The 23,484-nt window shown below is 39.0% G+C and overlaps 2 protein-coding genes across 3 annotated transcripts; one reads left to right on the top strand and one right to left on the bottom strand.

Annotated features, from left to right (window-relative positions):
- Window positions 1-3,116, bottom strand: ANKRD49 (ankyrin repeat domain 49). Its single transcript, XM_042023725.1, has 3 exons — window positions 3,045-3,116; window positions 2,272-2,542; window positions 1-1,447 (listed from the first exon to the last, which is right to left on the bottom strand). Exons 2-3 carry the CDS (start codon window positions 2,527-2,529, stop codon window positions 989-991), a joined length of 717 nt encoding a protein of 238 aa, XP_041879659.1. The 5' UTR covers window positions 2,530-2,542; window positions 3,045-3,116; the 3' UTR covers window positions 1-988.
- A 49-nt stretch (window positions 3,117-3,165) lies between these two features.
- On the top strand, window positions 3,166-23,484 carry MRE11 (MRE11 homolog, double strand break repair nuclease). Of its 2 annotated transcripts, XM_042023722.1 has the most exons (19): window positions 3,166-3,368; window positions 3,874-4,006; window positions 6,424-6,584; window positions 7,199-7,286; window positions 8,214-8,355; window positions 9,797-9,911; window positions 10,938-11,123; window positions 11,586-11,757; window positions 12,479-12,559; window positions 13,102-13,228; window positions 15,115-15,215; window positions 16,365-16,538; window positions 17,710-17,772; window positions 18,758-18,974; window positions 19,878-19,961; window positions 20,941-20,996; window positions 21,487-21,557; window positions 21,928-22,006; window positions 23,120-23,484. In XM_042023722.1, exons 1-19 carry the CDS (start codon window positions 3,349-3,351, stop codon window positions 23,162-23,164), a joined length of 2,115 nt encoding a protein of 704 aa, XP_041879656.1. In that variant the 5' UTR covers window positions 3,166-3,348; the 3' UTR covers window positions 23,165-23,484. The 2 variants fall into 2 exon arrangements, with proteins under 2 accessions (XP_041879656.1, XP_041879657.1); XM_042023723.1 differs by lacking the exon at window positions 3,166-3,368 and having other exon boundaries at window positions 3,920-4,006; window positions 6,443-6,584.

Raw genomic sequence — 23,484 nt, 5'->3', positions numbered from 1 at the left:
CATGGGACAGTGAAGTGTTTATTACAGCTCTCATAGTGACAGTACTTCAGCTCTTACATTCAATTTTCAGGTCAATTTGTTTAACAGAGAAGCAACTTTCTCCACTTCTAAATTACAGATAGTAAAGTTGAAGTTGAAAATCATACAGCATGCCCTTACCACAGGGAAATTTTAGTGTACTAACTCAAAACTGAGAGAGAAATACTAAATAAGCTGTAACTAAATCAAACACAACAGTATGCTGGTTGTTTATTCTCACATGGTTGCGGCTCATTTTTTCCAACTAATGCCACATTCTTGCCATTAAGTTTTTAGGCAACTTAATTGCAAGGGAAAAGTAAACAGGATGTTGATAGAAAGTCACTTCCTTGAAAAGCACCAGGAAAAAAAATAAACCAAAACGACTTTCTTATCCTATGAATAATGCATTTGATTTATGAGCAGGCAATTGCATTGATAAATGGGCTTTCAATTAAAAATATGACAAAATACTTTGGGTCAAATATTTTATTTTATAATAAGCCTTACATCAGGTTCATTTAACATTTTGTGTATCACCCAAATAAGTTACATTCATTCTGAGCTTTCATGCAGTTTTAAAAAAGTTAAAATTTCTCAAAAAATAATTTTCAAGTGAGCTGTAATAAACTCTGCATAACCAAGCCAGAATTTTTCCACATCAAGTAAATATTCCAGTTTTCCCTCCTGCTTTGACACTAGAGACAACTTACAAAGGCCTCTGCAAATCTGCACTAATTCAATGGAAACTCACAGAAATTACTGAGACTTTCTGACTACCTTGACTAACAGCAGTAACGCTTCAAAGTACGAGCGTGACCACTGGGCTGCGCTGCAGGAAGTGACATTTTGCCTGAGGAGAATACTGAAGTATCTTACATTAAAACCTCATTGAAAGAGACAGACCACCACCGATGGGCATGCAGAACACTAACAAGAAAGAGGCAGAGAACCTCACATTCACAAGCTTTTATGGGGACACTGCATTTATGCAGTCTTCTACAATTTCAAAAAGGTAGTGATATATATCAGTCCTCCTTGCAATGTCAAGGGCAGTTTCATCCAAGTTGTTTTTCAAGTCTGGCTTCACATAGCGGTTCATCAGCAGGAGTTCAAGGGTTTCCCTGCTGTTTTTGTTTCCTGCAGCAATGTGCAGGGGTGTCAGCAGACCATTTGTCTGTGCGTTGATGTCTGCACCCTGCTGGAGCAGGAATGCAGCCACTCTGGTGTTGTTCCACTTGCAGGCGCTGTGCAGGGGCGTCCAGCCATCCACGGTCTGTGCGTGAACATCGGCCCCTTGGGCCACCAATTCGTGTGCAACATCCAAGTGCCCGCTGTAGGCAGCTCGATGGAGAGGAGTGTACTGATCTTCATCACGAGCATTCACTGGAGCCAGCTTTTCCGTCAGGAGCCTCTTCACAGTACTCAGCTGTTTAAAGAAAACAGGGAACTTCACGTGATTCTACGAAACATGATGTATGGCTTTCATGGTCCTGAAGCTTTATGGAAAAGCAATTTCTGTCAGAGTCAAAAGCACTTAAGTGTAACAAGGGATTTTAAAATGAATCCAATTATTGTTACTAGGATGGAGGATTTTGTGGTTTTTTCATTTGTTTTGCATGGGTTGTTTTAAAGAGCCACAGCATGAACATCATATACCTTTAGGAGTACCTTCCCTTACACCTCTTTGCCTCCCCTCTTTACTGTGAAGACATATGTACCTCCACAGAACTGCAGATAGAGCTTTTGTGTGTAAGTAAGGCAACTAATAAAAATAAATGTACACATGGGTGTAGTCAGCTACAAAAAAAGGAATCTTGGTCATCTCTTCCTCACTTTCAACAATAAAGTTGAAGGGTTTTATTCCATAAAAATATATAAAAATAGTCATTTGTTATCTGCATATGGAGCTTCTGAAACAAAAAAATTTCAGATACTCTCCACCCCAGTTAAAAGGCTTATTTGCCTTGAAGAGCCTAGAATGCTTTCAGTTTATAGAAGTTAAAGCAAAGTGCTATTACTTGAACTTTGAACTGAAATCAAAATTTTGTTCTAAAAGCCAGTGGATCCAGAGATGTTTTAGTGTGTGTCGCCTACAAAGGGGGATGTTTTACATACAGTGGCTCGCAAAACCAGATCAAAACAGCTCAGAGAAAGAAAGGAGGTAAATTTTTGTTTCTGGATGAGATTATAAATGTATGCTCAAAAGAACATTCTTGTAAATGATACATACGAACAGAGCAAGTACCTTACCCGATTGTTTTCAGCTGCCCAGAGTAGCAATTTCTCTGGATTTTTTTCCATTTTCTTTTCTTGCATTTCGCACCATTCCTCACTTCTTTCTTGCTCATCATCGTCATCATCAGACTGTCCTGACCAACAGCTCTGAGTTCCTACAGGAATCAAATGCCTGTGCGTCTCCAGCAGCTCAAGTTGGTTAAAATGCTCCGTGAAGTCTTCGAACAGCTCGTTGTCATCATCATCTTCATCAGCTTGCTTGTCTTTATTCATTTTCAGTCAGGATCTGTGAGCAGCAGATGTACAACAATATTTACAGTAACTGTAACTGTTATCGGTGCACTGTCAATAAAACCATCTGATGCATGATGTGGACGTCAACAAACAGCAAAACTCAAGATCAAACTCAGTGTTCCTCCACTAACTCGGGCTTTCCCAGGTCTGCCAATACTCCCAGATAATATCCATGCTAGAAAAGCACCGTGTTATCCCGATGCCCGATCGGCACCACCTTCGGACTGGCAGTGCAACACTGTGCGGGGGTTCGCTGACCGCACTCCAAACGCTGCTCACTTTACTAACAAAGCGTCTGGAGAGCAGCCCGGACTTTGGGGCAGGGTCTCTGCTCCGCCCCAAGGGCCCGGCTCGGCCCGCAGCACCGGCCCCGCTTCCCTCCGCGGGCCCACATCACCCCGGGCAGGCCGCGCCGCGCCGCGCCGCCCCGCAAGAGACCGAGCGATCCCCGCTCGCCCCGCAGGTCTCCCATCCGCCCCGCTCTGCTCCGGTACCTGCGGCCCCAGCACGGCCGGCGGCTCCGGGGAGGCGGGGCCCGGAGAGCGCTTCCGGGCCGCGTGGCCGCCGGACGTGACGGAAGGGCCGGGGTGGTGCCCGGCCGGAGCAGCGGCGGGAGCGGGAGCGGGGCGGGTGATAGAGCTGGGTCCGTGATCGTGCACTGTGCTTGCCTTTCACTGTGCTCCCTGCGCTGACCCAGCGCCTGGTTTTGTCTCTTGCGCTTCGCGTACCGTCTGTGAAGAGAGGAGCTGACTGACTGCGCTGTGCCAGAGCCTTCCCCTGAGGAGCCTTGGCACGAGGATGAGCACCGTCAACTCACAGTAAGTTCCCCCTGTCTGCAGCTCCGTGCCGTCCTGGCACATCACACAGCAAGTGTTGTGTATGTCTGGGGTGAGTTAAGAAGAGCTGGGACCATCAGTTGTGCTTTCCCTCAGGTCCTAATGATCACCATGCTTGCCTTCATACACGTGTAGATTACCAGTACAAAGAGAGAATTAGGCTGTTCAACGAGTATTTTTTAAAGCGAAAAGCATACTAAGGATTCTTTCGTTTTTAATTACATATTTCAGGGGAATGCTTGCAGCTCTTTAAGAGAGCAGAATGACTGGGATAAACAAATCTTCCAATTGGCTGTTTTGGAGATGTGCTGTTTGCAATACAAACAGTGAAATACTTTGACACTCTTATAGGACTGATACTTGGTAGAGTTGGATGGCAAATCTCGGCGTTTCATGACTTTGGACGGATCAACGTACCTTATTGAAGACTGTGTTGAAATTCCCTATGTGTATTGCTCTCTGACACAAGTTTTCCTGTCTTCTTCAGAGATGATGAAGATACCTTTAAAATACTCGTTGCTACTGATATTCATCTTGGCTATTTGGAGAAGGATCCAGTACGTGGAAATGATACATTTGTAACTTTCAATGAAATCCTGGACCACGCTCGAAAAAATGAAGTAAGTGCTACTTTTTGGAGAGGGGAGGACTGGGGCTGTTGAAAATATGGTCCAATCTGCCAGAAGCTGTAAAGCTTAGTCCTGATACAGTCTCTAGTAACACCAAATCAAATGGCTGAACTGTTGGTTACGTTCAGTTTCGTTTCTGTTTTAGTAAAAGGAAGGCCTGTTTCTCTGTTAGAGCATTCTTACTGAATCGTGACTTTGGTGGCATTAGCAGTGTTTTGGGATTGCCTGCACCAGTTTCAGTGGTATTTAGAGAGGGTTTGTCACTGCAAGGAGGAAAAATAATTGAGGAGAGTGAGAGTAGTGATATACAGTCTGACAAATCAGCAGAGATTTGTTAGAAGCTTTTGAAGTGTGGTGCAGTGCTGAGTCGCTGAAGTGTGCAGCTCTGGTGTCGAGCAGCTCCGGTGCCTGTGCAATCGCCAGCAAAATCCTGTAGTGTGGTGGACAGGACAGGGGGACTTCCTGAACCGGGACAACGTCGGGGGGAGCCGAAAGTTGGAGTTGGGAGTTTCCAGGAGCCCGCAGCGGCTGATGGGACCTGGGTGAGGTCAGGAGCAGTGGCAGCCAAGTACTCCCCCCCCACCTGTGAAAGAAGCTCCTGGGGAGTGGCAGCAAGCAGGAGCACCTCCAACATGGTAAACACACATGCCGTGGCATGACATTCTGTGCAAGAAGGGCCCTTGAGCCCTGCCAGCTCCACCAGGGAGCAGCGGTGTCTATCCGGCAGAAACCCATGGCATTTCTCTGCATCCACCACGACTGACAGAGCTGCCCAGATGGAGCTCTCTGTTCAGACACAGCTCCAGTTGAGGAGTATCAGGGAGTGTGTGTGAGAGAGACTACTGGAATCACACCTTGCATTCCTTGGGGCAGGCCTGACAGGCAGACAGGACACATGATACAGGGGATTCCGTGTCCTCACTCCCTCTGGATGAACTCACTGAATTAAGGGAGAGGGGGCAATGGCAACAAGTTCCTGCCCAGCACAGCAGGTGCATCTCCTCCGGGACTGCCCCACCTCTCCACATGCCCTGGCATAACAGGTTTGAGGCTCTGCGAGTGAAACTGAACAAGAACAGTGGTTCATCTAGCATAGAGGTATTGCTGAGGTTAAGTTGCCTGTGCCCAATATCAAAACTCCTTCCATGAAGAAAAAAGATGGGTTGTTATGGGAGACTGCTTTCTAATGGGAACAGAAGGCCCAATATGCAGACTGGATTCGCTTCTTAGGGAAGCCTGCTGCATCTCTGGGGCCTGAGTTTGTTGACAGCAGCTGAACATGAGCCAGCGTGTGCCCAGGTGGCCAAGGCGGCCAATGGCATCCTGGCCTGTATCAGCAATAGTGTGGCCAGCAGGACCAGGGCAGTGACTGTCCCCCTGTACTTGGCACTCTCGAATCCTGTGTTCAGTTTTGGGCCCTTCACTACAAGAAGGACATTGAGGCACTGGAGCGTGTCCAGAGAAGGGCAGAGGAGCTGGGGAAGGGTCTGGAGCACAAATCTGATGAGGAGTGGCTGAGGAAGCCTGGAGAAAAGAAGGCTCAGAGTTGTATTGCTCTCTACAACTGCCTGAAAGGAGGTTGTAGCCAGGTGGGAGTTGAGCTCTTCTGTGAAGGAACAAGCAATTGGACTAGAGCATATGGCCTAAAGTTGCGCCAGAAAAGGTTTAGACTGGATATTAGGAAAGATTTCTTCCCTGAAAGGATTGTCAAGCACTGGAACAGGCTGCCCGGGAGAGTGGTGGAGTCACCATCCCTTGAGGTATTTAAAACTTGGGGACATGCTTTCGTGTTGGCCTTGGCAGTGCTGAGTTGACACCTGGGTTTGATGATCTTGGAGTATTTTCCAACCTAAACGATTCTATGATTCCATTTTTAAGGACTGGATGTTTGTTAGTCAGATTCTTTGTAATTTTGATGAGGTTTTTTTCCTAATACTTTTCCAAAAGCTAAATATATGCAATATATGCAGAAACTGCATCTAGTACCTTCTCAAAATAATGTGGTGATAGCTACTGATTTCTTCCCACTAGGTAGTGCAGCAGTGAAAAAACAAAGTAGCTTTTCATGCCTGTCAAAAAATGTTCAGGAGCCCATTTGGAGACCTTTATTACAATAGTACACTGATCCTTTTTTTACCACTCTCAGTTGTTTTCTCCTATGGCTCTTCATGAATGGGTCTTTTTGGGGTTGATTTTGTTTTAATTAATAATTTAATTTTTTTTTTTCATAAGGAAGTTAAGTATTGTTTCTATTACTACTAATTCCTTTTAGCTAGAAGTATACTTCCTCAGATATGAGGAAGTATGTGGAACTCTCTAGAAGAAATAATTTAAACAATTTGCTTAGAAGTCTTCCAAGGTAATACAAAATGTTGTATTAAAATAATGAAGCTTTTTGTTACATGCAGGTGGACTTTATTTTATTAGGTGGGGACCTTTTTCATGACAACAAACCCTCCAGAAAAACAGTACACTCTTGTTTGGAGTCGCTAAGAAAATACTGCATGGGTGATCGTCCTGTTCAGTTTGAAATTTTGAGTGATCAGGCAGTTAATTTTCATCACAGCAAGTAAGTATGTTACTATAAATTGTCATGTAAGGCTTGGTTTGTGTATTGGGTGAGTTTGTTGTGATTTTTAATTTATGTCCTCCATGACTGGAACCTGGAATTTTTAGGCCTGTCTGTGTGGGACGGTTTACAGGATAACTTCACCTGACATCCAAGTCTGTAAAGGAATGCGTACAATATTTTGAGAAATTTCTGAATGTGCTGTGATTCTTGATGTATTTATGTAATACATAGTTTCCATTTTGCAAGTACAATACAAGTAAGCCAGTTCACATAAGTTGTTTTGGTAAAACTAGCAGAGTTCCCTGTGTGTAAGCACAGGTTGCACAGCCTAATCCACTACTGCCACACAATTTTTTGTACAATTCTTTTCATGGCTTGTTCTAAAAAAATAGGGGTTTATGCTACCCTGTTCCCCATGGGAAGTGTCATTCCAGTCCGTGAGTAAGAATCTTCTTATGCTTAAGATTAACCTTAGGCTTATTCATAATCACTTCTTTCTCATTTGTTCTGCAGCCATGATCTATTTGTGATGAAGTTAGTTTGAGGAGAATATTGAGAATCATACACAAATTTGCAGATACAGTTTAACTTCTTTTCCTCTTTTTGTACAGGTTTCCATGGGTGAATTATCAAGATGAAAATCTCAACATTTCTCTTCCAGTTTTTAGTATTCATGGCAATCATGATGATCCCACAGGGGTAATTATTATCATAATTGTACTGTTGCATTACAGAGATATAGCAGTAGAGAGACTTGTATAGAAATAAAGTTCTTGGAGATCACACTAGTTTTAGTCAGTTGCTCCACTCTTTGTGTAAATATTTTGTGTATCTTTAGGAATTTTATTAATAAGTGACAACAAGTTAAGTGTGACATTAAAAAGCAAATGGAAATAAGAGATCCATATGAACTGTGTTTAATTTCTTAATTTATGTAGGTTTCTGTCATTGAGAACAGAATGACTTTTCATGCCAAGAAGTGGCAGTCTTTCAGAAAGTTTCTGAAACATTCCATCTGTAGTGACTGAAAGCTTTTTTCTTAAAGAAGGAGAATTTTGATAGTTTGGTTTTTGCATATGTAATTGACATGCATCATCCATTTTCAAGGAGGATAATCTAATAATAGTGAAATGGTAGCTTAAAAACAAGCTACTGAAAGTAAGCAGGAAAAGGATGTTTAGAAAGCATTAAACTGCATGTGTTGAATTAATAATTTTGCATTTTATGTGAAATAGCAGTGTATCATGGAGATGAGTGTTCTAGCAGGAGTTTAACTTTGAACTTATTATGAGTTAGTTAGCTTAACCAGATAATTTTTGTAGTAGTTTAGAGACGGGCTGGTTTGGGTGTTTTTCTGTGGGGTTTTTCTTTTTCTTTTTTTTTTTTTTTTGAATGGTTTAATATTTAATTGCACATTGTTCAAATGAAGCATGACTTGTAAGGAAAGGGATTTTCTTCTGTACTCTTGAGTACTAACAAAGCCCCTAGTATATGTGATGGGGTTTTTCAGCTGCAGAAGTTACTTAAGGAAAGATACTCACTCTTACTTTTGAGACTTTCATTTAGACATTAAACACTAAATGTTCTGTTCAAATTTTTATATTTGTTTCTTAATATTTGTTATAGGCAGATGCACTGTGTGCATTGGATGTTTTAAGCTGTGCAGGACTGCTGAATCACTTTGGACGTTCAACCTCTGTGGAGAAAATAGATATTAGTCCTATTTTACTGCGTAAGGGTAGAACAAAAATTGCTCTGTATGGCTTGGGTAAGTGTTTGTCTGCCAGACTGTGACTAGACTGTTCATGTATTACTGAAATTTAATAGGTCTAAATAAAGTTGGAACAAACTTATAAGGCTGCAACAAACATGAAGTTCTACATAATCTAAATTAAAGCATATCAATTCTGTGACAGTGTCAGGTTTCTCCTCTTGCTGTGTGTCACTGCCTGACAGGGTTGGGGGTTTTTTGCTCATTTAGATAAATCTTGCTAAGCTTGATTTTTGTACTTTTATTGGTGTTAAATGAACCGTGCTTAAGTTAACCACAGACAGTGCTTGTGTATCGGGTCAGAGCAATCACACTCTTAAATTCTCTCTGTTGTGTATTAAGCTTATTTCATCCTACTTAGGCAAAACTTACACACCCTGTGTTCGTGTGCCATTTTGGTTATATTTAAAAACATAAGGTGTCTGAGCAGAAACCTAATGTCTTGCGTGTCTGTTTGAAGTGGTTCATAAGTAACATTGGCCATGGGTAATCTCAGTTTCTTTAAAGAAACTTTAGAGTTTCATACTTTAAAATGGTTCTATGATAGATTTTCAACTTCAGTTTTGTTTCTTTGTATTTTCTCCACTGAATTCCCCTCTACCCTCACTTCTTACTTAGAATGGTTATTTTTGACTGCTTTCTGTCTGGAGAAGTTAACTGTTATGATCTTATTTTTTCACCCTTATGTTTTGTCTGGTTATGAGTGCTTAAACACTTTAATTCCAAGAAACTTTTATAGCTATAAGTTAAGTCCTAGTTTGCCATGATTTTGTGTGTTTAATGGTATACTTTAAAAGCTTGCTAGATGTTTGAAGGGTCAGTAGTTAGTAGAATGCTCTAATACCACAATATAAAAGTTTTCGATGACAAAATCGTTACTGAGAAATGCAACAACTTTCTAAAGTACCAGTGTTGCTGCATGAAGATGTTCATGAGTGTTTCTTTGTGTTTGTGCCAGAATTATTTAAACCTTTTTGACTTTCTCTGATTCAGAGAGCTTTTGTTCTCATACAAATTATGGACACTCCATATGGGATTTATTGATATGCATCATGAGCCTGGCTAAGGATAGTTTGGTTTTTTATTTAGTAGTTAAAAACATCAAGGAAATTATCAGCGACTTCCAGGGATGGGACATACCCAACTTTCTTGGGCAAACTGTTCCAGTGCCTCACTACCCTTACAGTAAAGAACAACTTTGTGATATCCAACCTAAATCTATCCTCTTTCAGTTTAAAGCCATTCCCCCTTGTCCTGTCACTGCTTTCCCTTGTGAAAAGTCCCTCTCCAGCTTTATTGTAAGCCCACTTTAGGTACTGGAATGCTACTATATTTTGTTCTTCTTGCTTTTTTGATAGAGTTTCTGGCAAAAATACTATAAAATACAGACTTGTTTACCACACAAAAATTTTTTGTTGTTGTTGTTTGTCCACTTCAGGAGCTATTCCAGATGAGAGGTTGTATCGTATGTTTGTCAATAAGCAAGTAACCATGCTGAGACCAAAGGAAGATGAAGATAGTTGGTTTAACTTGTTTGTGATTCATCAAAATAGGTAACAGTATTGAATGAATTACAGCGACTTACTGTGTTACTTCATTAAACTGCCTGGAAAAGGATAGGTGAGCAAGCCAGCTGTGTTAGTTCATGCTTCTTGTGAATAGCTGGTTTCTTAAGATTTTCACTAGTGAAAACATTGTTTTACAGCTCTTTTTGGAGAAGAATCATAAAGGAAAATGAAATAAATGAGTTAGAGGAGTTGGGAAATTTCATCCCAAACTTTTATAGTTAGGGGCAGTGGAGGGTTTGTAGTGTAATATGCTTATAATTAAGTCCTTTCTGCTTGTTACAGCTGGGAGAACATCAAACTTCATATTGCATTTTCTATCCTTGTTTGAACTGTAGTTCAACAATAACCCTATGTTCCCTTGCACTGCTGTGCTTTGCAGACAGGTAACGTGTTTGGTCTGCCTACAGGCTTCTCCCAGCAGTGGCAGTAGGAACAGGCAGAGTTCTTTTCCAAATACTTTCTTCTAATTTTTCCTGAAGAAGAGGGCAGTCCTCATGTTCAAATAATGGTGAGGCAGATGTAAACAAATACAGCTCAGATAACCCTGTGTACTGATGCCTATCAGTAGGCTGAAGGAACTCACTCCCCCATCTCCCTTGTCTTCCAGAAAGGCGTTGGGGATGGCGTGTCCCATGTCTGTTTAATTCAGTGGGTTTTACCCCCCCATTTAAAAACAAAAAAACAACCAAAACTGATGGCCATGAGGTGCTATAAAAGCATTCATATAGAAAAAACTAAGGTCTTGTAAGCCAAGTAAGAAGAAAACAGAGGTCCAAATAAAAGGAAGGGAGCAGAAAACAGTGAACTATGTAAAATAGCAAGCTGTGTGAGTTGCCTTTTTGTTTAACCAAACACTAAACAACTGTGTGAGGAATAAATGTGAAGACCTGACATGTATGTCAGATATTATTGCTGGAGTTCCTGTATTATTTTAAATCACTCTGATGTTTTTCTCCTCCTTTACTCTTCCCTTGCCCATCCATTACTCTTCTCTTCTCTTCTCTTGAACAGGAGCAAACATGGAGCTACCAACTACATTCCAGAGCAATTTTTAGATGACTTTATTGATCTTGTTGTGTGGGGTCATGAACATGAGTGCAAAATAGCTCCATTCCAAAATGAACAGCAACGTTTCTATGTTTCTCAGCCAGGAAGTTCAGTGGTGACATCTCTGTCCCCTGGAGAAGCCATGAAGAAGTGCGTGAGCTTTTCTTTTTGTTCTTGTTTATCCCTTGTCTTACATGTCTCAGGTGTTGTGTTGAGAACAGAAAAATACTTGTATAGAGTATGGAAAGAGTTGTGTTACTGTGTGGATTAGCTTCAGAGTATGACTCTTAAAGTAGCAAAGTAGATGGAATGAGTGCCTGGTAAAACTTTTACTTTGCTTACAATTTAATCTAACATTAGAAGCAAATGGAATTTAGCTAAGAGGAGTTACATCCTGATAAATTGGAATACAAGGAGCTGAGTGCAGGTGCTTGTGTATGCACCAAGCACAATCTAAATGTAATAAAATGGAAATTTGGTAGGGCCAACCTTGAAGTACAGATCTTCCTATAGCTTTTGAAATTTTGTCCCTGAAAAGTAAACATGAATTTGAAAACAAATATTTATACCATAGTTCTCTTACCTTCTAGTAAGTTACCTTTCTCCTTCTAGACACATTGGTTTGCTGCATGTTAAAGGGAAAAAAATGAAAATGGAGAAGATTGCTCTAGAGACAGTGCGAACTTTCCATATAGAGGATATTGTTCTAGCTGATCATCCAGATCTTTTTAATCCTGACAATCCTAATGTTACTCAGGCAATACAGGCGTTCTGCATGGAAAAGGTAACTTGTGGTGCTAACAGTTTATGGATGACAGTGTGTGGACAGGGGATGGGATCTGTGACTGGTTTTGAGACTGGAAGATGAGAAATCTTGTGTCTTGCCCCATATTAAAACTAACTCAGACAGTGTTTCCATAGGAAGCTAATTCCATGACATTCACTCTGCAGCCTTGGCTTCCAGATTCCTTGATGGGGATGACCTGTTAAAGTAGGCTGGAACTGGTTTTTGGGTGTCGTATCATCTTTGTACAAAAGCTTGCACCTAAGAGTGGGGTAGTGTTGGATGTGCACTTTGGAACCAGCATAAATACATTGACCTAAACCCTGAGAGCTTGGCTGTGCAGTCTGAAGTGGCAGAAGTAACTAAGCAAGTTTATTAATTGATTAGTTCTTAGGTTTATTTAAGTCTCTTCCTGCTTTTCCCTGGAACTAGAAATTTAGCAAAGCATAGTGGCTATAAAATATGAGTGATCAGTGGTGTAGATACTGCTGGACTACACTGTATCTGAAGAATAAACCTTTCATTGTCATGTTGTTCTTGGTCATTTTTAATGGCTTTTGGCTGGATACTGGTACATACGTGTTCAGGAATGAGAGCACATTATATAAGGATTTATTTTGATAGCTCCTCTTGCAACTGGATGTATTTTAAGTTATACTTGAAATGTTCAGGAATCTGTAAGAGAACAAAATGGAGCTGAATTTCTAATTCTCCTTCACAGGTGGAATTGATGCTGGACAACGCAGAAAGAGAACGCTTGGGAAATCCCCGCCAGCCAGAGAAGCCTATTATAAGATTAAGAGTAAGAAATTCAGCTTGGATTGCTTTGTTTTTAGAGGTCACTGTGAAGGGCTTCAGAGCAAAGTCATGCTTCTTGTGTAAACACATAATACATACATTTTTTTTTTGCTGTGTACAGGCAAATATAAATCACCTACTATGCTTCTGTTTACCTGTGTAACTAGTACTCTAAGGTAAAGGATGAGATTGGTCATAAGTGTACTTCACTGCTGGCCTGAGTAAGGGCATCAAAAGTGGCTATTTACTGTGAAGTTTTTTTAAATCATATTATCCTGTGTGTGTTCCTAACCTAATCAGAAACCGTTGTGAAGGCTAGTAAATGAAACAAATTGGGAACAAGTTATAAATATGAGCTGTTATTAGCTATTCTGTTAATGTTATTATTAGCTGTTATTAGCTAATTATTAATGCATAGTAAGGCATTAATTTTAGGTTGACTTACTTCTTCTAATTTTTTCTTTGAAGCATAACAAATTTGTTTTGAGTTGTGTGACTTCTCTGTTTCTGTTTGTTTCATATTTAAATTTGTTCTTCCTCTCTTAGGTTAATTATGCAGGTGGCTTTGAACCATTCAGTGTCCACCGTTTCAGCCAGAAGTACATGCATAGAGTGGCTAACCCAAAAGACATCATACAGTTTTTCAGGCATCGTGAACAAAAAGAGAAAAAAGGTGATTATGAAAGAAGCAATCATTGGCTTGCCTTTGTTTTCATTCTTCTTTCTTTATTTTGTTGCCCAGCACTTGCAAAGGCTTGGTATCTACCACCTAATGTGTTATAGGAGGAGTAAAGATGCATTATCTTATTTAAGTGTATATATTGTACAATTATTTCTCTTCTGTTTCTGGGTTTGTCAAAAAATTCTGATATTCAGCACAGCATTTTCTTACAGTTACTCTTAAACAGTTCCATTTTCCTTTGGCCTCAGACCTTACTCAGTTGCTTATAGTAATACATAGAGCCCCATGCCAGACTGGATTGGTTCTGTGATTGGTCTGTTGTTTCACAGACTATGGTTCTGTGACAATTACCATGAAAGGCATTAAGTGGCTCACTCCTGAGACTTCTTAGAATAAGATTATTTGGTTTGGACACTCTGAAGGAAAAGAGATGGGTATAGTGCTTTTTCCCTTTGTATTTTAATTTTATTTTGTAGTAGTACATTTGTTTTCCCCTAAAATAGTAATGAAGGGTATGGGCTTAAGAGATGTTCATATATTTTTAAAAAAGGTCCAAAGGTAGGACAGCACTTTTTTTCCCTAATTAATCATGTGTATGAGGTGCTCTTGGCTTGTCTCTTCTAGGTATGTTTCTATTCAAATATTTGTGCAAAACAAATGATAGCTGTTAGTATTGCAGCATTTCTCACCGTGCCTAGAATTTTTAATAAATGATTAATAGATATTGTCGTCCAAATACTGGATTTGTAATAGTAGCTAATGAAGGTTCAGCTTGTACAGGAACACAATGTGCTAAAAAACTTCTACTGGTTCATATTAGTACATTGTAAGTGCATTGTCTAATTCCAGTGACAGTTTTTATGAATACTGCCAGTTCTATAAAGTTCAAAACAGTATTTCATGAATAAAAACTTCTTTTAGTGAGGTGTTTTTAAAATTTTACTGTATAGGTCTTGGTTTATTTTGCTTTGGTGTTCTCTTTTCATAGTTGCATAGTCTCATTACCATTTTCAGAATACACAGTAGCTACCACATCTGTCACCGTGTTTCACCAATACATTTTACTTTTCCTACTTAGCATGCATGTCAGCTTCAGGAAGGGAATATAAAAATGATACCATGGCTTTTGCACTGCTGTATTAGATAGCCTCCTGTACAAGGGAAGTGGCTAATGGAGGGCTCAATGTTTTCTTTGCATGTGCACATTGTGGTTCAGTACAGGTGATGTTAAGACTTCAGGAATTCAGAAGTTGTTACTGTTTCTTTTGTCATAGCTGCTTATATAACCCCTCAAACAAAGCAATGATTTGTGCTTTCATGTGGTAGACATCTTAAAGCAGTCTGTAGGCACTTTATGTTACTTTGTGTGGTATGTGCTAACCTCAGATGATTATCCCTCTAATTCTTCTGCCATTCCTACCTTGCTGCCTGAGAATGGGGGATGAGCTATGAGCATTTTCTATTGAAAATCAGTCAGCATGCTGAGGAGGAAAATTTCTTTTCTTGTAAATGGGTTACTTATACAAAACTTCCATGCTTCGATGGCTCCTATGATTTTCTTCTATCTATTCTTCTATTCTATTTTCTTCTATCTTCTAGAGTTCAATTATAAGACCCTTCAGAACATAGTGTTCAAGATATAATTCCAGATGTGTGTTAGTTATAAGAACTCTTTATATCTGCTAGAGGTGGAGCTGTCTGCACAAATTACTATGTTTCCAATCAATAGACTCTAAAAAGAACAAAAAGCTTTACATATAAAAGGGACCACAGTTCTTAAGAGGCCTGCATTAACCTTTTTTCCTGCTGTTGTCAGTGGGATGCTAATAATTAAAAGCTGCAAATGTGGATGATGCCACTGTGCTTTTCTATTCTAGACATTGATCTTAATTTTGGAAAATTGGTTAGCAGACCTGCTGAGGGAATGACACTGAGGGTGGAAGACCTTGTAAAGCAGTATTTCCAGACAGCAGAGAAGGTATTTTTCTTCCTTTTATAATTTCCCTTTTTAATGTCATACGGTCTTTTTTTTTTTTTTTTCTTAATGGAAGTAGAGTGCCCTGAAAAGACTCTGACATTCACCAAGAAGTGAATTTATTTCCCATAAAACTGAGAATTACCACATGAAGTGTGTCTCAGACTAACAAGTAACTGTTGTGTATAGGTGGTGTAGGTATGTGAACAAGCACTGGTTTGAGAGTGTGGTAGCTCGTCGTGTGAACGTGCAGTGTCTGCCCTGTACTGAGTGACGTGTCATGTACTCACGTACAGGAGGAAAATGTGAGGCAGCATGCTCTGAGGGAAGAGCTACCTTAATTTACTCTAGGGCTAGTGTGAGACTGTAGCATTTACTATTACCAGCTGGCTTGGAGTCACTTGTTACTTTGCAGTGTGTTTGTGTCCTCAGCTGTAGTGCACTTCCACATTTTATTCAAAGCAGAGCAGGGAGAAGGAAGAGAGACCCCAAATAATTTGCCTTCTTCCCACCCTGCTGTTAAATCTAGTATATTTCCCTTTCCCAGTACCAATGCAGTAACATCTCAGAGATAAAAAAATAATCAGTGAGCCAGGTGCCCAAATGCTTGATGTAGTTGATCAAGCATAACTTGCAGAAGCTATTTCAGAACAGCAAGAATTTTAGAGCAAGAACTCTTGAGGTGAAGGTCCTTCAAATTACATCATCCTGCCTAACCTTGGACACATGCTAGGTGTCAGTATCAGGACAGCATAAATAATATTCTTTTGTTATGCTTATTTTATTTAAACATTTTGTTTCATAATAACTAGAAAGTTTATTCCTCTGGGCAGCATTATTTCATGGAAGTTTTTATTTTAGGTAATAACTAGCATTGCAGTTTCTTTACTGTTCATAAAGATTTTTGCTTTGACTAATTTGGAAAATTCTCTGTAAAGTAGGTGTGACATGCTAGTAGCAAGAGAGTTGTAACTGGTTTATGACAAGTAACATTTGCTTATTGCTGTGCTTTTCTCTGATTGAGATATTCAATGCACATTACTGGTTTTGCAACCAACTTTTAATGTAATATTTATCTGAAACAGCTGGAATATTGCTTGCTTTCTCTAATGGCAAATGCTCCTTAACAAATTATTTTCCCCAATTCTGAAGAAAGTACAGCTTTCACTTCTAACTGAAAGAGGAATGGGAGAAGCAGTGCAGGAGTTTGTGGACAAAGAGGAAAAAGATGCCATAGAAGAGCTGGTGAAATTTCAACTAGAAAAAACACAGAGGTTTCTCAAGGAGCGTCGCACGGATGCAGAGGAAGAAAAAATAGATGAGGAGGTAATATTCTGTTAATGTTGATTGCCCAAGAGAGGTCAAGACAGTAGAAAAATTAGTGCTCAAACATGGTTTAATAGATTGCCTGTGTGTGGAGCATGTGCAACACTTGCCTCTAGTCATTTTCTGCAATTAATAAATGAAAAATTAATTTATGAGGAAGTTTTAAGTATATGATTTCAAAGCTTTTATTGAAAATGGGGTTTAGGTTGCACACATGTACATAGAAAAAAATCTGTCTAATACATGTAAAACTACATATTTCCACTATTGTGAGAAAGATGATAGATAAAATCTCTTCATAGCTTTTCTGTATTGGCTTGGGGAAGAGTACAAGAACAGGACAAGCATAAAGAAAATTTATCCTTCAGGTGCTCTACTTGCTTCTAACTGCTTGACTGCTTACAGCTCAGGGTATCGCAGAGATAGGTCTGGTTTATGTGTATTGAGCAACCTTTGATAGACATTTTTATCATCTCATCGAGCTCCCACACAAGCCCATGTATTAAGCTGTAATACTCAAAATTGTAGAAGAAGTTGTTCAGCTTATCTGTGCACTGTTTAAAGAAGTATTTGATGGGGAAGGAAGGCTGCATCTACCTATTTTCTTACTGATAGCTTTAATTCCTGAGGGGTTGAAAGAGACCATAAACAATCAGTACCTGCAGGCTTTCTGTGACACTTTAGGGTGGATTTTTTGTTGTTGTTTTGTCTTCAGAACTAATGCCTTCTTTCTGTCACACCTCATATCTTTTTCCATATTTGTCAAGTTGAGCTTCCTTAGTTGTACATGTACTGCAACATTGTCTCTTCTCATAATAGTTATTTTCTATCTTGGTTCTTCATCTCTACCCCTTTTTCCAGTTATTCATATTTCAATGTCCGTTATTGTCAAAATTATGTATACTCTTCTTCTCTTAAACACAGTATCTCCATCATGTCCCGAGCTTTCTTCCACCCCAGTGATGTAGCTCCAGTTATTAACAGAATGTGAGATTCTTAAACTGTCGGGACAGCATGAAAGGGCCCCAGACAAACTTCAGTTATTCTGGCACTCTTCACTTCTCACATGAGCTTGATTTAATGATTCAGTGATTAAAGCTTTGCACTTACTGTGTTTTGATTATTGTATGACATGAACTCTTATTTTGACGGGAACTTTTTTTTTATTCAGGTGCGAAAATTCAGAGAGAGTAGAAAAAAGAATACTGAAGAAGAGGATAAGGAAGTCCGTGAGGTAATTCCTCTGAATTTTGAACATAGGCTGAAAAATAGTCGTGACTTCTGCATATAAATGCAGTCATTTAGCAATGCTTCAGCAGTACTTCACCATTATCCTTGCCAAAAAGTGCCTGTCTGCCTTTAAAGCTTAGTAAGTCTGTTTTAAATCTTGGGATAATATGTACCTAAGCTACTGCTTGATTTGGCTTTTGAGGTCTCTTGTACAAATTTGTGAACCTGAATGTGCATTATTTCTTGCTTTTAACTGAGGTTAGACCAGGCAGGTGACTTTGAAAGATCTTTCAGCTTTAAGCTATTTGTGATCTCATTATCACATGTGGATGGACTGTATTGGGTGGCATTAATGGAACCAATTGGGAGTATTGGTAGACCTTTAGGTACTGTGTCCTTATCAGCAATCTTAAATCTTAGCTCTCCCAGGTACTCATACCTAGATTGCATGTGTATTTCCAAGGAGAATTGCCAGCTACTGATAGCATGGATGCTCCTTTGTCTTTGCAAGTTATGTGGGACTGGAATGAAATTTTGAGAGAAAGTACACCTGGGGTGAAATTCAGTTCTGCTAATCTGGGATATCACCTGAACTAGTTGTCTTAAGCACCCACTGTCATCAGTAAAGTTCAAGTCAGTGAAGCCCGTAGGGTGCTTCCTCTGAGCAGATGTATGTAGCTGACACAGGATGACCTGAGCTGTTCACCAAACTCCACTGACAGTGTGTCACATTAACAAGTTCCATTCTGTTGTCAGAGCTTAGCTAACTACTGTATATGTATGCATCTAATTAAATAGACTCAGTATTTTCACAGATGTCCCTGCCTTCCATAACACTGGATTTGTGTCTTCTAAGCCTCACTGGTTTAGAACTATACATTTTTATTTATAGTTATAGTGTATATTTATTGTACACAACTACGATTTAACAATGGTGTGTGTCATGAGTTAGGATTCTTTTTCCTGTAGTAATTACTGTTCCATTTCAGGCAATGATCAGGGCCAGAGCCCACAGATCTGAGGATGAAGTTCTGGTTGCAGCCTCCAGTGATGAAGATTCCATGGACACGGAGATGATAGGCACTGGTAATCCAAGTGATGGCCTTTCTTCAACACTGAGCCGAGGAAGGGGTCGAGCAAGAGGTAGGGCAAGAGGTGCAAGAGGACAAAATTCAACAGCAAGAGGTTCGTCTCGAAGAGGAAGAGGTAAGAAAAACTTCAGAGTCTTTGTACTGCAGTTCCTGACCTTTTTTTCTTTGAAAGATGACTCTTCTGATGCTTCCATCAGGTGGGAATTTGTTGCTTAAGAACTCCTACTGGAAAAAAAACTCTTCTCAAATACTTGTGGTATACTATTACATACAGTTGACTGCCTTACAAGGCTTAAGTTGTGTCTTTTTCACTTTCATTAAAAGAAAAATATCTTTCCTCCCAGCTATAGAAACACAGTAGACTCCTAAAAGATGCATTATTGGGAAGGTCTGTGCAATGAAGTGCATGGATAGCCCTTTGTCATTGCTAAAGGTAACGCGTTTGATCAGTGTAAAGAGGAGGTACAGATTGTCTCTCTCCTAATGTAATTTGCAAGAGACTTTAATGTTTCTAGTGACTGAAACAGTGGGGAGTGTTTCCTAACCAAAACGAGTTAAATAGCTCCTTGACTGTGTGTGGTTGTGCACTTTACAGTGGTCGTTGTACTTCCATTATAGATGTACTTTCATTGTGTATATATATATATATATATAAATAAATAACTCCTTTGAGTTGTCTCAGTAATATGCCCAAAGGTCTTAGAGCACGTTGAGTTGAAACAAAGGCTGTCACCTTGGGTTAGTGCTTTTAAACTAGTTCTGTGAACCTGTACTCCAACACTGTTGTGATCCCATCAGAGCAGGGCCCTGTGTGTTAAGAGGTTGTGTCTGTCTTTGAGTACTTGACCCAGAGCAGTTCTTCTGCATGTAAGGAGGCCTTTGATTCAAGGAGAAAGTAAGGAGTAAAGAGGATTGTATGTAGATTTTTTAAAGTGACTTCCCACTCAGTAATGATAGACTAAAGAGGAGAAAAAATGAACTGCTGAACAGATTTGCATTTTGTTTGTTATCTCTACAGGAACCACTAGCCAAGAATCAGCTTCTAGCAGCAGATCCTACAAGCCTGTATCTGTGCCTGCCAAGAATATGTCTATCATGGATGGTAGGCGTGTGATCTGTCTGTTACTCTAATCTGCTCTCTCAAATTGTAGTGAAGGTGTTTGCTTAATGATGAAGTGTCTTAATTGCCTTTTTTTTGCTATCAGTCCATTTCAGCTGTGAGAGATTCTTTCAGTGCTAATGAAATAGAATAACTAACAGTGATGAGAGAAAGAAAAAAGAAAAGGAAAAAAAGAATAGTAATATTCTTCTGTCATGGGCTAAAATGAAATGTGTTAGGAACTTCTGGCTAGAACTGGAAATACGAAGCATTTTATTGTATGCAGTTTCTTAAGGAATAAGTATAGAAAGAACATTTTAGGCAGAATATTCCTCAGGGGATAAAAAGTTAAATTTGACTGATGTTTACAAGTTAGTAAACTTTAATTTAGCCTTACATTGTAGCAAGTTTTATAAATGCCTGTTTTTATTAGAGAAGAAAACCATATCTTTAAGCAGCCTATGTATGTGAGAGTAGCTCTTCCTTGCACTAGAGGACAGGCACTGAGGGAACAGGACAGGTAATCTGAGTATTAAAGAAAAAAACACTGCTCACTAATCTACACATAAATCCCCCACAAAATACCCCAAGTTAGACGGAATTTTAATAAAAAAATCAGCAAATTACCTTAATTTTAAATTGATTAGAAAATGACCTAAAATATTGCAGACAAATGAATTTTAGCAGATGTGTTCATGTCTAAAATGTTAGATATACAGGAATTTCAATTATAGTAATATTTTTCACTTCCTCTGAACCAATGTTACTGGTGGTTTTTCAGCCAGGCTGGGAAGCAGCTGCACAGAGGGTTATATCCCTGGGTTGACACAATTTGTGTTTTGGGATAGTTTGTTTGTTTGTTTTACAGTATTTTGCAGTGGAAATGCGTGCTAGGCAGGTCTTAAATAAAAAGAACAATATAATGTTGCTTGCATTTAATTGTGTGAGCATTTAAAAAAATACTGCATATGTTTTATTCCAGCCTTTAGGTCTTCAAAAACAGACCACTCTTTAAATTCATTCCAGTCTTACTCTGAGGTAAGCAGCTTCTTGTAAGAGTGAAGTTGTGCTGTCTTTTACTGTTGATTTGAAAAATAAATGCATGGTCAAAATGTTAGCCTAGATCAGCAGATGTTCCCAAGCGATCAGTTCCAGCATGAAGTTTCTGCATGTTAATTTGGAGACCTTTTGTATCCTTTTTTTTTTTATGGTGTTTGCCTGAGAAAAGCCAGGTTTTATTTGTGACCATAGTCTAAGATACGAGGTGTATATATCACATATATATCATGTATATAACACATGAGTGTTTTCGTGGGTTCTGCAAGCTCAAAGATGTGAAGAATAAACTTGTGCTGTATTTGCAAATTTGTGCAGTTCTAGTCTGGGACTCTCTCAAGTGTATATTATTGTAACTAAATAGGTGTATAGTTGGAAAAAATCAGGGGTTCTGTGCTATAGTACTGAAGCATTATGCACTCTCTCTGTAAGAATAAATTCCATGGAAGACTTTAATACACTTCTTTTTCAGGATATTGTAGATGTTGATTCTGATCCAGAAGATGCTTCTTTTGTTCCTCCTTCTTCCAAAGTAAACCAAAGGTCAGTATGTTTGGTTCAGGAATGCAACCATGAGTGCCTTATTTCTGACTGGCGGTTAGCAGAGTCTGAGGATCTGATTGACTACCAGATTTTTAGGAAAGTCATAGTACTGCTTAGAGAATTTACATAAATTTTTGCTTGTTAATGTGGGTTATCTTTCTGTAACAAAAAAAATTAGATTACTGATTGAAGTAAACTTGATCAGAGGTTTAGTTTTAGTATGTTATTTTGAGAATTTGTATTGTTTTACTTATTTCTGTTTATTTTTACTCTGTGTATTGGTGGCCCAACTCTTAAGGGGGAAGTTACTGGAATGTCTGGTAACTGAGAACATGCTGATGCCATTTTTCTTCTCTTCATATGTTTCAAGGTTGCCAACTACATCTTCACTTAGTAAAAGAGGTTCACAAAGCCAAGCATCTAGAGGAGTTGATTTTGAGTCAGACGAGGTATGGTGTATAGTACTATTTTTTTAGTTTTATTTCATGTAAGTTTCTATAGCTCACTTTTACGGCTATTTGAGTAAAGCATTTCGGAATAAAATTGAATTTATTATTTTTTTCACTAACAGGGCTAGATTATTGCAACCAACTTTAATTGGATTACCTGCATAATTATCAAAAATAAGGCTGGAAGGGACCTCAGGAAAATATCCAATCCTTTTTCCCTTCAATTTTTAGTCAGTGAATTATCATTACTGAAATGTGGACCTGGAATTGCCTGGGAGAGAAAGTCATTACAATCTCTTCTAGTGTGCTTAGCTATATCCTTTCATTTAATTATATATTTTATTCTTTTAGAAAGGAAGTTTTTTTGTTGTTGGTGTTGCATTTAGAAACAGCTCTTTTCCAGGGCATTTTTTTGTTGTAAATTATCTAAGTACACTTCTTAAAAAATTTAAAACACTGTCTTCGAGTCTAGTATGTCTGTTCTTGCAGCATATCTTTGAACTGAAATGGTTTCTTCCACAACTAAACAAGTAGAAATTTTTACACAGTTTAGCACTGAATAGAATACACTGTATTTTGTCAAGCATTGTGCAGTTTGTTTTTATAGGCTGACATGCATGGTCAGAATCCATTCCTTAACAATGTCAGATGTTGGCCACTTCAGAGAAAATACTACATTCTTGTCCCTTCTCCCCACTGTGCTATCTCTTCTTGTACCTGTAATAAAATACTACATGTTTGCTTGAATATGCAAAAAGAAACAGTATTTTTGATTCATGCAAATATCAATAAATTATGATGTGCAGTGTGTATGTGGACATAATTTTATTGAGATATGTGCTGCTTATTAACAACTGAAATATAGATTATTACTTATTCCAAAGTAGCTGTTCTGGTCATATTGACATAAACTTCTATTCTCTGCACATATGTCACATGGTGTTTTAAGTCAATAGATGACCTTTTTCATATCAAAACCAACAAAACCAGGTCTGTCAGAAAGCATGGAATTGTATGGCCAGGCTTTCTAGTTTGATCTAAAGGTGACTTTACTTGTTTATGACTTGAAATGCCTGCTGGTTTTAGTTATGTGTATCTCTTTGCAAATTGCAGGATGATCCATTCATGAGCCCTGCAACATCAAGAAGAAGTAAGTGATTTCTGGCTCACTATGCAAGAGAGACTATGGAAGTTTGTGAAGAAAATGGAAAGCAGTTTGCAAGGCTTTCTCTATATGATATTTCTCTGTAAATGATGGCTTGCCTTCTATTTGCACTTCTGTGAAATGGTTTGGTTTGTTTTTTTTCTAGCAGCACCAAATTTGGTATAATATGTCTGTTAAATTGCTTGATGCACTAGACTAGAGGGTCTGATATTCTAAAGTACTGCCTGAAAGTGCAAGTTCTTTCTAAAACTCTCAAACTCTGTTTTCTTTTTGGGATGATAATAAAAATGACAGTTATGTCTTTTGTAGAAAA

Source organism: Corvus kubaryi, unplaced genomic scaffold (genome assembly GCF_017639235.1).
Source record: "Corvus kubaryi isolate FWS band 111438036 unplaced genomic scaffold, C.kubaryi_AGA036_p1.0 37256, whole genome shotgun sequence".
In the NCBI taxonomy this organism is placed as follows: domain Eukaryota; kingdom Metazoa; phylum Chordata; class Aves; order Passeriformes; family Corvidae; genus Corvus; species Corvus kubaryi.
Note: the sequence above shows the minus strand (reverse complement) of the source record. Positions and strands in the feature narration are given on the sequence as shown.

What these genes read in the sequence shown, in the direction of transcription:
- ANKRD49 (XM_042023725.1), bottom strand. Translation starts at nt 2,529, where the DNA reads ATGAATAAAGACAAGCAAGCTGATGAAGATGATGATGACAACGAGCTG. An exon ending in GGGCAGCTGAAAACAATCGG is followed by an intron (nt 1,448 to 2,271) that starts GTAAGGTACTTG and finishes TTCTTTAAACAG; the next exon opens with CTGAGTACTGTGAAGAGGCT.
- MRE11 (XM_042023722.1), top strand. Translation starts at nt 3,349, where the DNA reads ATGAGCACCGTCAACTCACA. An exon ending in AATTGCTCTGTATGGCTTGG is followed by an intron (nt 8,356 to 9,796) that starts GTAAGTGTTTGT and finishes TGTCCACTTCAG; the next exon opens with GAGCTATTCCAGATGAGAGG. An exon ending in AGGATAAGGAAGTCCGTGAG is followed by an intron (nt 17,773 to 18,757) that starts GTAATTCCTCTG and finishes GTTCCATTTCAG; the next exon opens with GCAATGATCAGGGCCAGAGC.